At 37.6% G+C, this 15296-nt stretch overlaps 1 protein-coding gene across 3 annotated transcripts in view; it reads left to right on the forward strand.

Annotated features, from left to right (window-relative positions):
• LOC109110177 (SLIT-ROBO Rho GTPase-activating protein 1-like) overlaps window positions 1-15296 on the forward strand; it is a 95905-nt gene that overhangs the window by 54434 nt on the left and 26175 nt on the right. For all 3 annotated transcript variants that reach the window (XM_042744304.1, XM_042744305.1, XM_042744303.1), the window contains exons 7-13: window positions 1514-1735; window positions 3545-3646; window positions 8997-9194; window positions 9838-9885; window positions 9938-9974; window positions 10730-10757; window positions 15247-15280. In XM_042744304.1, the coding sequence (XP_042600238.1) occupies window positions 1514-1735; window positions 3545-3646; window positions 8997-9194; window positions 9838-9885; window positions 9938-9974; window positions 10730-10757; window positions 15247-15280 (669 nt within the window). The remainder of the gene's footprint in view (window positions 1-1513; window positions 1736-3544; window positions 3647-8996; window positions 9195-9837; window positions 9886-9937; window positions 9975-10729; window positions 10758-15246; window positions 15281-15296) is intronic.

Here is a 15296-nt window from a genome sequence, read left to right on the forward strand (position 1 = left end):
TTGTGTTTTAATGATAGCAGCACTCCACAAGTTCTAGCATTATTTGAGATGATATAAATAATGTTAGTTCACCTATATATAGTTGAGAATATATATAAATATATAAAAAAAGTACCCCGTTTATGTTATTTTGTATGAAGTGGCTGTTGTTCTACTTTTCTATTAAGGAACTGTATGTCCTCCAGCTTCTGAATATGGCAAAACATTTTTAGCAAGAATGGCGTGGAAGTGGCCCCCAGCCCTAAAACCTAGTTTTTTTGTGAATCAGGTTGTCTGAGAGACTCTTTTAGGTCTACTACTGTGTGCTACAATGTATTTTTTCACGTTTTGCACTGCTGAGCTCTCCTTCACTTATTCTACAGCCTGAATCACTGTTAAATCCTCTCAGCATCATTTATTTATAAACTGAATATCCAGCAATATGAATTTCATCTATGAAACAAAAAACCTCTACAGGGGGCTGGCAGTGTTTTGGTGATATTATATGCATGCAGTCAGTTTTTCAGACATTTTTTTGGTAGAGAAAGAACTTGACCTTGTCTGGTTTAAGTTTTATCTTGTATAAAGACATTTTTGCCCCTGCATACTGCTAACAAACTAATGGGTACCTCTGCATGGTCTCATCATTATGGGTCTTATTGATACTAAACCATGTTTTGTTTTTTGTTTTGTTTTTGTTTTGTTTTTTCAATCCCCAAAAAACCTCAAAGCAGGTGCAAAAAATGGCGGTGTCATCATTTGGCTCTCAAGTCAATGCATAATTTGACTCTCAATTTGAGCTCTGGCACAAGAACTGCACCATTTTAGTAATAAAAAAAGGGCATCCAAATGCTTAAAACCATCTGCAGTCTGACAGACAGAGCAAGCCATCGTGATAATTCAATAAAATGGGCTTTGGAAGTTTGCAAACGCTTTTGGAGTCGAGATCTGGCAGATCTTCCAGTGACACGCACAGTCAGAACTTAAATAACCTCCCCAAGGATGGCACAGTTCTCACCCATATCTTATTATCCAGGACATCTTTTTGCATTTCAGTTCCCCACGACTCTCATATCAGAGTCAAAATCAAATTATGGAAATTCCTGCCAGTCTACGCTTAGCCTTGAACAACTAGGCTACCGGGCTGTTTTGCACAAGTCCTCAGAGTCCAAGGCCTTATAAAGACAGCACACAGACCACCAGAGCACAATCAGTGTGTGTTAGGTCATATGCTGCTTTTAAATCACATTTCACAATTAAAAAATTACTTTTGTATAGTATACTTTTGTATTGTAAATGACAAATTGGTATGCAGCTTGCCAGAAAAATTATACATATTTACCTAATTTATGAGTTGATAGTGTACTGCATCCTTTGCTCTTCTTTTTCTTGCACTAGTGCTTAAAAGCTTCTTCACTTTGTTGGGAAGTTAGACACACCATTATTTGAATGCAGCATATACAGTATTACTTAGAGAGATTCTTTGCCCATTATTTATATTTTCTGGAACGTTTCTCTCTTTTTTCTGGTGTAGTGTTGTGATCTGGGATATCATGCCTCTCTGAACCGGGCTCTGCGGACTTACCTCTCGGCCGAATATAACCTGGAGACGTCTCGTCACGAGGGCCTGGACATCATTGAAAACGCGGTGGACAGTCTGGACCCCCGTAGTGACCGCCAGCGCTTCATGGAAATGTACCCTACTGCTTTCTGCCCGCCTGTTAAATTTGAGTTCCAGCCACATATGGGAGATGAGGTCAGATTTAAACAAAGCCCTTCCCACACACACACGTACATATGTACACACACACACAATAGCAAGCAGACTGTGACAGTTACATCTTAAGTTACTGGTTAAGTTACATCTTAACACCACGTAAACTGAGAGGAGTTTTGTTTTCTTAACAGTATGTTATGCTGTAGTTTTCTTTGTTTTCTTTAACTGCTTGAATCGCCTTTGATTATAAACACGATATTGTGTAGCTTGTCAGTGAACAATGGCTCTGTAATAAATGTTGCTCCATCTGAATGCACGTGATGGAGATTTACTACTAATCACAGAACTGGCTTTACTTTACTTTAAAGCTTTACTTGCCCTAATGGAAAGATGAAAATATACTGCTTAGAATGACCCAGCATCCTACACCTTACAAATTATCTGTAAGCAGACATTACGTTTCATTTTAACATGGATCTCCCATGGTAAATCTACCAACACATCCATTAACCTCACGTTAATCTTGTCTAAAGCTGTGTTGAAGCATATGAGATCATACAGGATGCAGAGTGGAGAAAAGTGTCTTAATGAAATTCTGAATTATATGTGGTCAGGATTGCTTCATATCCTTCTTTTACTGTGTCTCAGCTGGCAGCGTAGTGTTTGTTCAGAGCATTGAGAGCAAATCATATTGCATTTCTCACCCTCAAGCAGATTTTAGAGAGTGTTTATTGGATTTATCCTCCTTAATTGGCCATTTTGACACTGATATAATGTCTGCACATGGTTTACAACCTGTTGTTTTGCGGTCATGCCTGTACTCTCTTGGTCAATGAAAGCAACTTGAGTATTGTTTTATAAGAGTCGGTTATAATGATTGTGCCAGGTGTTGGTTATTTGTTTAAATATGCGATTCCTCCTCTAGGGAGCTCTGTTCTGTTAGAGTAGGTTCTCTAAAGGCCCGTTCACAACAAGGATGATAACTATAACGATAGCAATAAAGAGGTAGTTTTAAAAATCATTCTAAATTTAAAGGAATACCAGATTCCATACCAACAGTAATGATAATTGCACAGAGGAGCAATATCATTGGAATCACTTTCAAAGTGTTTTTCCCAGCTGATTAACAATGAAAACATTGACAGCCAATCAGAATTGCAGAGCTGGGCAATAAGGCCAAAAACACTAGCACAATATTCATTTACCAATAATGGAGACGAAAATGCTTCCAACATGTTTGTTAGACCTTGAGAATGAACAGAAGCATAATTTGTTTGTAATTTAAACTCCACAGAGTAAGATAGAATTTAGAGGCCCATGAAACTAGTTTTATCTCTTCTCTGCTTTATTCAGATTTAATACACAATTATCATCAAAAAAAAGTGTGTGATATAAAATATCATGTACAAAAATATATAGCATTTTAGTATATAGTAGTAAAATATTTCTGTCATAATTTCTTCAAGTTAAACTGAACTTTTATCTCTAAACTCTTTGAGTTTCAGTGTGTATTTGACGGTAGTTTTTCTCAGATGAAACAGTGAAAAGCTTGTGAAGTGACTCTGAGTATCTCTGGAGATAAAGTTAATGTGAGCTCTCCTTATATATTGAGACAGTAGACTCAAAACCGTGAGCATTGCGTGTTTTTGAATTTGTGTGAAATGGATGAAACCGCAAAACTCAATCACACAGAGACATGCACATCTCGATATGATATTATTTATCACCCAGCTCTATGGGGGAAGGTAGTGAATGATGTCTTGGGTCACTAAAGCCCCTATGCAGGTGTTTACAGGTTAATGGCGACTGTCATGTTTCTTTCTTATAATTGAAAATCTGTTTTTTTAGGTGTGTCAGATCACGGCCCAGCCTCCAGTGCAAGCAGAACTCCTCCTGAGGTTCCAGCAGCTTCAATCCCGTCTGGCTACTCTAAAGATCGAGAACGAAGAGGTAAGGTGACCCGAGCACCACCAGAAATGGTCAGGAACAATGGAAGGTACATTTAAAATAGTTCAAAATGACCATCACTTTTGTTCCCTTGAGCACAAAAGGCTTTCCCAGAAATTCACTTTGGATTATAAAGCGTCTGCTAATTAAGAACCGCATCAGACGATCACCAGTGCTGAAGTGATTGTGTTCATTTCAGCTGACGTTGAACTGCATAATTGAATTTGAAAATCTTGTTAATAAGTTCAAGTCCAGGAACGCGCATCCCGTATCTTCCTGTTGCATTAGAGCGAGACAGCTTTGCAATGCGTTTGCTTAATTGAGTTGGCAGGAGCTGATCGTAAAAGAGGCTTTAGGAGGACTTACAAGAAATACTTTTTTTCCTCCCTGCAGAGTTTTCTCTGTCCTCCAGATAACCCGAGTGACGCACAGAGAAGCTTCTCTTAGTTACACCATCTCCCATTTCTTCCTGCAGACTGTGTCTGTCTTTTTCACATTTTATTATCTTTGCCTTCTCCAAGGTTGCAACATTTGAAGGCACAAGTCGAAAGCTGCTTCCGGAGAAAAACCACTCGGTCAGGAAGATGGAGGAGTCTTGTTGGCTTTATCGTGTCCATCTTAGATGAACTAGTCTTACATCTGCCCTCTTCTTCTTTTATCTTCTTCCTGTTATTTCTCTGCCGTGACTCTCTTTCTCAGTTTTGACAGACAAAATCGCAGTTATTCCTGAACAGATTTAACATACCTTGTAAGACAAGCATGCAGCATTAGGAACGGTCAGTCCTGTGTGGCTTTTGTTGCTTCAGGCAGTGGTTTTGTTGTGGAGGTACAGTCCTTGGTAGACTTTTCCCACAAATGGCCGATAAATCATCTGCTGTAAAGAACGACCACTCAGCCTCCTGTCAGTGTTGTTGTGGAAGTTAAATGGTTCTGGAAAAATGGCAAGCTTACTGAAACGTCGCAGGTTGTAGTATAAATATCATTCTCTGTAAAAAATGAAAGAGGCTCATACAATATGTAAAAAAAATTAAAATTGTTGTAAGGATTGTGAAGAGCCTCATTGTGGTTTGAATAAATGGCAGACTTAATGTTCAACTATGAATAGTGGATTTTATTAAACGTTTTTTTGCATTGTAGTAAAAGGAATAAGATTTTTCTTTTTTCATTTGTTTATAATGTTCTATTTATTTGTTTGTTTTATGTTCTGAACATTGTCTGTTCACATAAATAATATTGAAAATATTTACATATTTTATAAGCCTACTTTGGGCATTGCTTTTTGTTGAAAATGCCTTTTTTTCAGTAGTTTTTGTCCCATTCTTTCTTCAGAGTGCATATATTTGGTTGTTGTCATTGACCAAAATTTGGAAGAATATTGTAGAATATTGAAAATATTTTAAAAACTGTACATGATAAAAATAAATAGATTTTTTCCCCCTGTATTTATACATAAATAATTTTTTTTGACAACAAAACATCAAACAGAAAAACAAAGATTTTGCTAACCTTTGACCTGAAACTAGTGGGAATGGCCATTTTAATTGACCAAACAACACTGTTATTAGTCCTAAATATCATCTGATTGTATATACTATATTGTTCTATCACTAGTACTTTACATGTGCTAAATGACAGGTGTTTATATTGACTGGACCACCGACAAGGCCGAAAGGAAGCGGAAGGATGTGAGGTCAGGGCACTTCCTGGTTTCTCCAGATGGCTTAAAGCGTCTTTTGACATCAGACCCAAGGTCTGTAATGAACATGACAGGATACTGGACATAGTGCTGAGTCTTAGTCCAGCTGTTTCCTAGAACCTTCACTGCATTAGATGACAAAAAAAAAATGACTCAATGAATACATTATTATAGTATAACCGCCGTAAACCATTCAGCTTCGCCTCATTCTCAAACACACCTTTGTCAGACACAAAGGAAGAATAAGTCTGTCATTTCAAACTTCCTGCTTTATCCTTTCATTTTTCTTCAGCAATCATCCAGCTGCCAGCTCTTCTTTTTTTCCATTCTTCTTTTCAAGCTCATAATTGAATAATGTAAATAGTGTTTGCTGTAGAGATTAGAGAGAGATTGGAGATCTCAGAGGAGAATAGACAGTGTTATCTCTGACTTTCTGTCCCACTCCCTTTATCTTATGGATATTCTGTTCACATCAGGCACTGAAACCCCACTAAGGCACTGCACAGTTCTCCGTAGGAAGTGTCTGTTTGTTTTGCAGGAGATAGACCTCTGGGAGGCACATCAAACGCTGGGAGATCTGTGTCCTGCTCCTGCTGCTGCGTAAAGCACTGATCATCTGATTGCGGCCCTCTCGGCTGCCTTTGTACTGATTATCGGGCCCTTCTGTTTGTGCTAATGTTGATTACCACAGTGCTACAGATGTGCCAAAATATCATCTTTGTTCAGTGCCATCTTATTCCCCCGAGCAGCTTGTTTGTCAATCTTAAAGATCAAATAGTCAAAAGAATACTGATGTTAATTGATTAGCAAATTGGCGTTTCCAAATTTTTTATATTTTTTTTGCTTTTAGTTATAGTTAATGATGATAATGTACAATAATAATTTTTTATGTTTTTATTATTATATAAGTAATTCACAATACATACTATTTCAAAATATACACTTTTGGCGCTTTTCCACTGCATGGTACGGTTCAGTAGGGTTCACTTTTGGGGGGTTTTCCACCGTGTACAGAAACTGGTACTTTTTTCAGTTCCACCACGGTTGAGGATTCAAGTGAACCATACCGTGACCAAAACGTGATGCATAAACTCTGCTGATCACTGATTGGCTGAAGAGAATCAGCACTACCTGCATCACTGAACTTGTGACACGAGACACTAGACCCGCTAGATTTAAACAAAGACTGTAGAATATACAAGACGTGTCACTCTTATAGTTTTGAATGGGGAAAAATGCAACGCTCAATATGGCCCCTCAATCACAGGAAGCCCCGCCACTGCAGCTGCTGTTAGAAGTCCCGGTTGCTATAGAAACAGTAAGCATTCTGAGACGTGCTCTAAGGACTGCGCATGCACACTGAATGATCTAGCCTGAAAAATAAGCTTTTTATAATGCTATTTGAGCAAAAGTAAAAACATTTATGACACAGTTGTTGTCAGATTTCTTTGATGATTTCAAATATGTCATTTAATCGTAAGCTTAGTGAACAGTTTTGGAGAATTTGATGTTTCCCCATTCAGAGAGATAGGAGTTGCACTTGCATGCCGAGAGGCGTTTCAGAGATGGCCTCTTCCCTTCCCCCTGCACTCACTTTACCTCTTTGTAACCTGTCTGCCTTTGTTATGGCTCAGCTGAGCAGGGGCGGTTCTAGACCAAAGTAACTGAGGTGGCCAGATAGGGGCTACTTGTGCTTTTAGGGGGAACAATATTAAAATTCATCTTAACCTACTTTAAATATTATTCATTCAGTCATTTTTTTTTTCATTTTGCTTTAAAAATGTGTGTGTTTCTGTGCCAGCCAGCGAACGCAGATTTGAATTTAGCAGCTGGTGATATTTTTCTTTTTTATATGTAGTTTACAAGACATTTCACCCAAAATGTTTTGGTGTGATATGATTCCAAACTTAGGGGGGGGCAAAGGGGGGGCCAAGCTTGTTGACCACCCCCTAAAACCGCCCCTGCAGCTGAGGTTGACTTTCCCAGTAAACCACATCCTACAAGACAGGTGTGGCATATCATCCATAAATGGCATGCCTTCACCAAAACCAGACCACAGACAGATCAACGTCAGGAGGCAGGTTTAAACCTGTGATTATCTCTCAGTGTTTCAGTCCCTACAATAGGCCGGTGAGTCACAAGTAGAGCAGTGACCTGGATCCATACTGTTTTAAGTGTGAGTGCTGGTTTCCATTGACTTGTATGTCATCCTCCATTGATGTGAAGGATGATTCAGCCTAAACGTGACAGTGAGAGATGAGCTCACTATATGATGAAACTACCATAGTTTTATTCTGCAAGATTGCATGATACACAGTGTGGTTGTTTGACATAAATCTGTGTGTTGTGTGTGTGTGCGCATGATTGTGTGAGAAAGAGAGCATGTCAGTGTGAGAGAAATTTGCTCTTCCGTACTGTGCAGCCTCTTTCAGCAGATGAACAAATGCTTCCACTGAGCGATTGCACCAGCTTTCAACATCTTTTCCCCCATCTTATTTTTTTTTCTCGTGCTTTCTCCTTTTAGCCGTTTTATGTGGTTAAATTATTATTATCTTTGAACTATTTTTAGTAATATATTTTAAACTTTCTCTTTCTCTCTAAATAAATACATATCAAAATTTATTTTAATTCACTTTATTTATTATATAATTTTTTGTATTATTTCTTCTGAGAGATTGCACATCTTTCTCCTTGGTTGAAGTATTATGTTTTAATGATATTAATATATATTAAAAATGTAACTAAATTACACATGTAATTTTAATTACATTAAAAAATTAAATAATAAAAAATACATTTATATTATTATATATAATATGTATATGTATTATAATATATATTATATTATTTTTTATATATTATATAATATTATATTATATATAATAATTATATATTAAGTTATTATATATCATAATATTTTATCATTATATATAATAATACATTTTATTATTTATTACTTTTTTCATTATTTTCTCCTTTCAATATCTTTTAATCTTCTTTTTTTATCTCCTTGCCTTCACTATATTTTTATGATATGCTAATTGAATCAAGTTATATCAGTATTTATCAATATTTTCTGCAAAATGATAGTTAAAGCATTGAAAGCATCACAAAAAAAGTGGCTTTATATTGTTTGCGTTATTCTTTATTCGTGTTACTGGTTTGCAGTCCACAGCAATTCACTTTGGGATCATTTTGTCAGTCTGTTCCTCTTGGGATATAGTGGTACAGTTCCACATATTTAGAACTGTATGATAATGTTGCACGTCTGACACTGGAAAGTTACAGAAATTAATCCTCAAGGCCATCAAGTGAATGATGGTCCCTTAGGTCATCTTCCGCTCCCCTCGCTGTAAATTGATTTCTTTGGTCTGGTGTCTTGCTCAAGGCCTGCTATTAGTCACAGAGCACATGTCAAGCAGAGACGGTCAGAGGATTTTTTCCCTCCCTGTCTTTTATTCAGTGCTTAATGTGTTTTTCTAGCACTTTTGTTTCTCCTGTTATCACTCTTGCACTGACACACATTTTTATTAATAAATGTTGCAAGACTATCCGAGAGTTATGTTGTGTAATACTGTAAAAAATTATAAAAATGACTGAACTCTTGCATTGACACATGACTTTGAAATTCCTACTAAAAATGTTATCCTGTTTCAGATCAAGAAGACTTCCGAGGCCACTCTCACTACTATCCAGGACATGGTGACCATCGAGGACTATGACGTGTCTGAATGTTTCCATCACAGCCGCTCCACTGAATCGGTCAAGTCCACCGTGTCGGAAACCTACCTCAGCAAGCCGAGCATCGCCAAGAGACGCGCCAACCAACAGGAGACGGAGCAGTTCTATTTTATGGTCAGTTTGTGCTTCATTAAGATTTACCAGTATTTGTTTTTAATTAAATCAGTCTCTCTATTTAAATGTCATAGGCATGTTATCGAGTTTCACCTTTAAACAGGTTCATTATAAGAAAGATTTACCAAGATTGGTTGGTTTTGATAGATCTATGAATAGATGGATAGATGTCACATCTTGCTTGTAATCTATGAGGACGTTTACATGCACACCAGTACGCTGATAACTCACAAATTTCAGCTTATTAAAATAACCAGTTTTTCCCCTTTTACGTGCACATCAGTAACCTGACAACACAAGTATGTAGCGTTTACATGACTTTTTTAATAAATCAGGTTATTTCCATGACGTGAAAATATAATCATTTGCGTATCTGACTCCGCATCCATATGTTTGTCAGATGTGCGGTTAAATAAAGCTTGCGACATGTCACCGTGCGAAACTTACAGCTCATATAGCGTTTTCACTGAACCATTTCTTATTAAGCATAATTGGCTTAAGAACGTGCATGTAAACACACTCATTGAGAGAAAGTTTGACATAACCTAATATTATATTTGATATTATAGATAGATGTATATATATATATATATATATATATAGATAGTGGTCTCATGCTGGTCTCAATCATATCTCTTCACAGAAGTTTCGCGAGTATCTGGAGGGCAGCAATCTCATCACTAAGCTTCAGGCAAAGCATGATCTACTGAAGAGGACCCCAGGTGTACATCACTAAGCTTCAGGCAAAGCATGATCTACTGAAGAGGACCCTCGGTGATGGTATTGTGTGCTTTTCTTTGTATCTTCTTACAGAGGGTCAGCACTTTGAACTGAAAACACACAATGATGGAGATCATTTCTAACACATTTGGATCATAATCCTCTTGGCCAGTAGAAACCAGCAGGAAGCTGCTCACAGCACACACTAGTGCTTATGTGGGTGATGCAACCTCATATTAACCTCATATTAATTAAATGTGATAGTATGGAGGATTATAATTCCCGCATCATGTATAAATCTGCTCATCATGTTGCCTCTTCATGTTTTGGAGCCCGGGGCATTTCAGTTTTGTGTTGTGAACACCGCAGAATCTGCTGTCAGGGGCCGCTGTGTGAACGCTGTGTGGGTGGGATCAACAGAGCTGTCAGGAACCATGTTCCCTGGCCTAAAATCAACCGTGTCTGTTTTTTAAAGATTGTAGGCTGTAGTCTGCCTGCTGCATACTGACACTTGGATGAAATATTTTTATAGCTAAACGGGTACCTGTAGCTCAAGCATCGAAATGTAGAATGTTTCTTCAAATGGAACCAATGTCCTAAAGGTGTATGTGTGGATGTCCAGTTCCAGACAGATGGCTGGCTGCATGTGCTTTACTGAGCATAAACGAAAGCCTCCCCTGGGCCTCTGAAGAACTCTGTTCTCATATCCTCTCTCTCTCTCTCTCTCTCTCTCTCTCTCTCTCTCTCTCTCTCTCTCTCTCTCTCTCTCTGTCTCTCTTTCTCTCTCCCTCTCTTACAATCTGTCTCTCACACAGGTTACCGCCCTGAGTATGCAACTACAAGGTAAAAAAAAAAAAATTCTCTGCCCTATTTACTTTGTCTTGTTTGTATCTTCAGCAGTGCATAAAGCGTCAAATATAATATTAGGATATGTCAAACTTTCTCTCAATCTATCTATCTATCTATCTATCTATCTATCTATCTATCTATCTATCTATCTATCTATCTATCTGTCTATCTGTCTGTCTGTCTCTGTCTGTCTGTCTGTCTGTCTGTCATTCTATTTAGCATTCTATCGATCATTATATCGTTCTCATTCTCTCAGTTGTTCTGTCTGACATTATCTGTCTGTTGTTATATCATTCTATATTTATTGTTATTCTATCTGTCATTTTATTTGTTATATTGTCCTGTTTTTCTTTCTGTCGTTTGTTATATCATTCTAGCCATCATTTCATATTTCTATATTATTTTTGTCATTCTATCTCTCAGTCTGTCTGTCTTGCTATCCGCCATTCTGTCTGTTATTCTATCAGTCTGTCAATATATCATTCTATCTGTCTGTTTTGTCATTGTATCTGTCGTTCTGTTTGTCATGTTGTTGTTCTGTCTTTCTATTGGTCTGTCACTCTTTTTATCATTCTATCTATCAGTTTTTCTGTCCTTCTGTCTACTCATTATTCTGTCAATCATTCCAGTTGTTCAGTCTGTCAGTCATTCTATCATTCTGTTTGTTGTACCATTCTGTCTCTTGTTCTGTCTATCTACTGTTCTCTCTGTCTCTCATTCTATCTATCTGTAGTTGTGTCTATCAATATATCATTCTAGCCATTATTTTATCGTTATACTGTAACGATTCTGTCTTCTGAATAATTTTGACTGCCAATGTATTGTTCTAGCTATCAGTTGTTTTGTCATTCTATCATTCTTTCATTCTATTCATCAGTATTTCTATTCATGGTTCTATCTACTGTTTCATCTGGTATTTATAGATTTCCCATAATAGAAATTAAAAGCACTTGTGAGAGAATACACCTGTAAATTAAAAAGATAAGAGTACATTCAGCAGTAAGATCAAAACAGTATACCAGATGCATATGTCTGCTTAATTCAACATAATTTAACATATATCCATGCAGCAATATTTCCCAGGATTCTTTTCCACAATGATTTGCACTAATAGTGCTCTTTACATTTAACCTCACAAAATCCTATAGGGCACAGTTTGAAAACATGTGAAAAAGCTCTTCTTTTGAGTAAGGGGCAAGTTTACTATATTCCTATAGACGCTGAGGAGTGAACTGACTGGATTTTGATACTGAACTCAGATTTTTAGGTATAACCCCATGTGAGCTGCTCTTTAAAACACCAGCTGCCCAGGCCAAGGCAAAAGATTTCGTGCTTAGACATCTCTCACACTCCCACACCGCCTGCTGTTCCCAGCAGACCTGCCATTTCCATGGCCTTTGATGTACAGTGGAAGTGAAGTTTATGAACAGGACATTGGCGTGAGCAGATCACTGAACTAGGCACAATGGGAGCTTACCACTTACCCCAAATGACCTGAAATCACATGTCCCCAACTCAAACAAAATTGTTTGCTACACTGTATATGTGAAGCTCATTAGTGGTGCTTGCTAAAGCTTCCAACACATTCAAGATTAAAAGTGTAAACATCTCTTTATAGGCCTCCCAGTCTTCCTCCGAAACCATTTGGCACACAGAGGCCCAGGCCACGCTCTGTATTTAATGTTAAAGCAAAGTTTTAATGGCAAATTTGGAGTCATTTGTTAAGGTACTTAGAGCTTTGGGTGCCGTACTACCTGCACTGAATACCGCCGCTTGAAGCCATAATGATCTACTGCTACTTGCTTCTACTTGACTGATCATTATGGCTGGGGAAGGTTTTTAAACAGAGCAGAAACTGAGGTGTGTGTACACATAAAGCGAGATGACTGAGATAAAGTGAGCTTTAGGCATCAACATTGACAAAGATGCCTCAGGGCAGCATGAAAGCCTCTTAAAGGGATAGTTCACCTAAAAATATACAAATCTCTGTCTTGTGTTGTTACGAATGTGAATTTTTCTCTTCTGTGGAACACAACAGAATGTTCACAAAGCTTTTTTCCATACAATGAAAGTGAGTACTGGAGTACTGTAAAAAGTGCCTTAAAAGTTGATTTGAAAGCTTTGTGTGAGAAACAGAATAAAATTTAAGTTTAAATGTTATGAATATGTTATGTAATGAGACAAGAGAATCAGTGCTGTTTGGCTGCATTGAAAGGGATAGTTAACACAAAAAAAGAGAATTACCCCATGATATACTCACCCTTAAGCCATCCTGTGTATACGACTTTCTTCTTTCCGACGAATACAATGGGAGTTATGTTAAAAATGTCCTGGCTCTTCCAAGCTTTATAATGGCAGTGAATGGGGGTCAAGGTTTTGAAGCCCAAAAACTGCATCCATCCATCATAAAAAGCACCGGGGGGATAATAAAGGCCTTCTGAGGTGAAGTGAAGAAAAATGTCTATTAGAGGTCGACCGATAGTGGATTTTGCCGATACCGATAGCTAGGTTGGACCACACTGGTAAATAGTGGTTTATTTAAAAAAAACAGTATTGAACCATACTAGTAGTAGTAATAATAATAATAGTAATAGTAAATGTTGAAATTACCACACTCTAACAAGGAACAATACTTACACAGCTTTCATTAATCTTAATGTTACAAATGGACTCTAATTTGAAAGTGTTACCATTTAATTTCAACAGTCATGCTTAAAGATGCACATCTCTAAATATATACACAAAGGCCATACCATTACAGTTATACCAGCACAATGTATATTCTCACACTTTAAATGCTTATATTCCTGAACAATTAATGATAATCAAATCAAAATAAAAGAGCAGCGCTGAGTCTGAGAACTCACCGGAATCACACACACTCCGGACGCGTCGCATTCAACTTGAGCAGCGGTCTAAACAGTTTATTTAATCACCAAACAGACACAAGTTTACTTCAAGAATGAACAACGGCAGGATTTTCTGTCAGCTGCATTTAAATCCGGGTCTGAAGTTTCTCGCTCTGTTCAGCGTACAGCTTCACGTGTCTAAACAAATAGCACAAGCTATCAGTGATTTCAATCACTAGAGGCTGCTCTTGCACTGTATAATGAAAACAGACCCTTCTCAGCTGCTCCAGCAATGGATGCAACCCGGAAAACTAACGGCATGGATTTTTGCAGATAACCGATTGTTCCCGCAATTAACTATCGGTGCCGATTAATCGTCAAAACCGATACATCGGTCGACCTCTAATGTCTATATTGAAAACCTTATAAACCATAGTCTTCTGTTAACTGTCGTACATATTACAAGAGAGTGGCATTCCAGCAGATGATGTAGGTGAACCGTAAGCTCCGGTGAGAAACAACTAATGCAGAAGCGCAGAGGAGAGAGCAAAAGAAAACACTGGTCACGAATTAGAAGTACAAAACGAGGATTTGTAAAGAAATATTTTGGAGGATTATAAGCCAAAAGGAGACTAGTTTTCCTTTGCTGTAAACAAAACTTGTTTCTCATGAGACTAGCATATTCTCACTGGAGCTTACGCTACGCCTACGTCCTACGTTGGAATGCCACTCTCTCATGAACACGCACAACAGTTAGCGGAAGCCAGAGATTACGGTTTATGAAGTTTTATACATAGATATTTCCATATATTCACTTCAGAAGTCCTTTATAACCCCCCGGGAGTGTGGAGCACTATTTGTGATGGATGGATGCACTTTTTTGGGCTTCAAAATCTTGACCTTTATTCACTGAGATTGTAAAGCTTCGAAGAGCCAGGACATTAATATAACTCCAATTGTATTCATCTGAAAGAAGAAAGTTATATACACCAGGATGGCTTGAGGGTGAGTAAATCATTTGGTAATTTTTTTTTTTTTTGGGTGAACTATCCCTTCAAAGCTTTGTTTTTTTAGCATATAATGACTTAAATTTCTGTCTGTTGTGCACATCAAACTGTAGTTTGTCTTCACAAATCTTGAAATAAATAGCACAAGTCATGTTGACCATTTTATGATGCATATTTGGAGTTCATCACCATCTGACTATGTTCCCTATTAATGTATGGAGAAGACAAAGACTATTATTAAACTAAATTTCTTTGTGTTCCATGGAAAAATGAATGTTAAAGTTAAGAACAACATACAAAGAGTAAATGATGATTTTTGTATTTTGATGAACTATCCTTTTTTAAATACCTACTGTATAATTTAAGTTTCATTGCAAAATTTAGGGAACTTGGTGAAGAATGTTTTTGGATAATAGGATTCAGTGTTGTCAGCACACCCCCTCTTTTTCTCTCTGTGAGGCTGGAGCTAATGGTGTCATTGGAAGACTAATAATGATTTTGTAGGCTGTTGTTGGTGGCTTGTAGTGCTGGGACCAAATAACCTGGGGATCGCCTCTTTCTCTCTGTTTTTCTGCTCTCTCACTCTCTGGCTCTCTGTCCTCTCGTTCTGCTGTCCTTCTCTCATAGTCGTGGACGACGGAACTCACACACAAGGCACCAGGTACAGAAACAGTCGG

The sequence above is a fragment of the Cyprinus carpio genome, chromosome B18 (assembly GCF_018340385.1).
Source record: "Cyprinus carpio isolate SPL01 chromosome B18, ASM1834038v1, whole genome shotgun sequence".
NCBI lineage: Eukaryota > Metazoa > Chordata > Actinopteri > Cypriniformes > Cyprinidae > Cyprinus > Cyprinus carpio.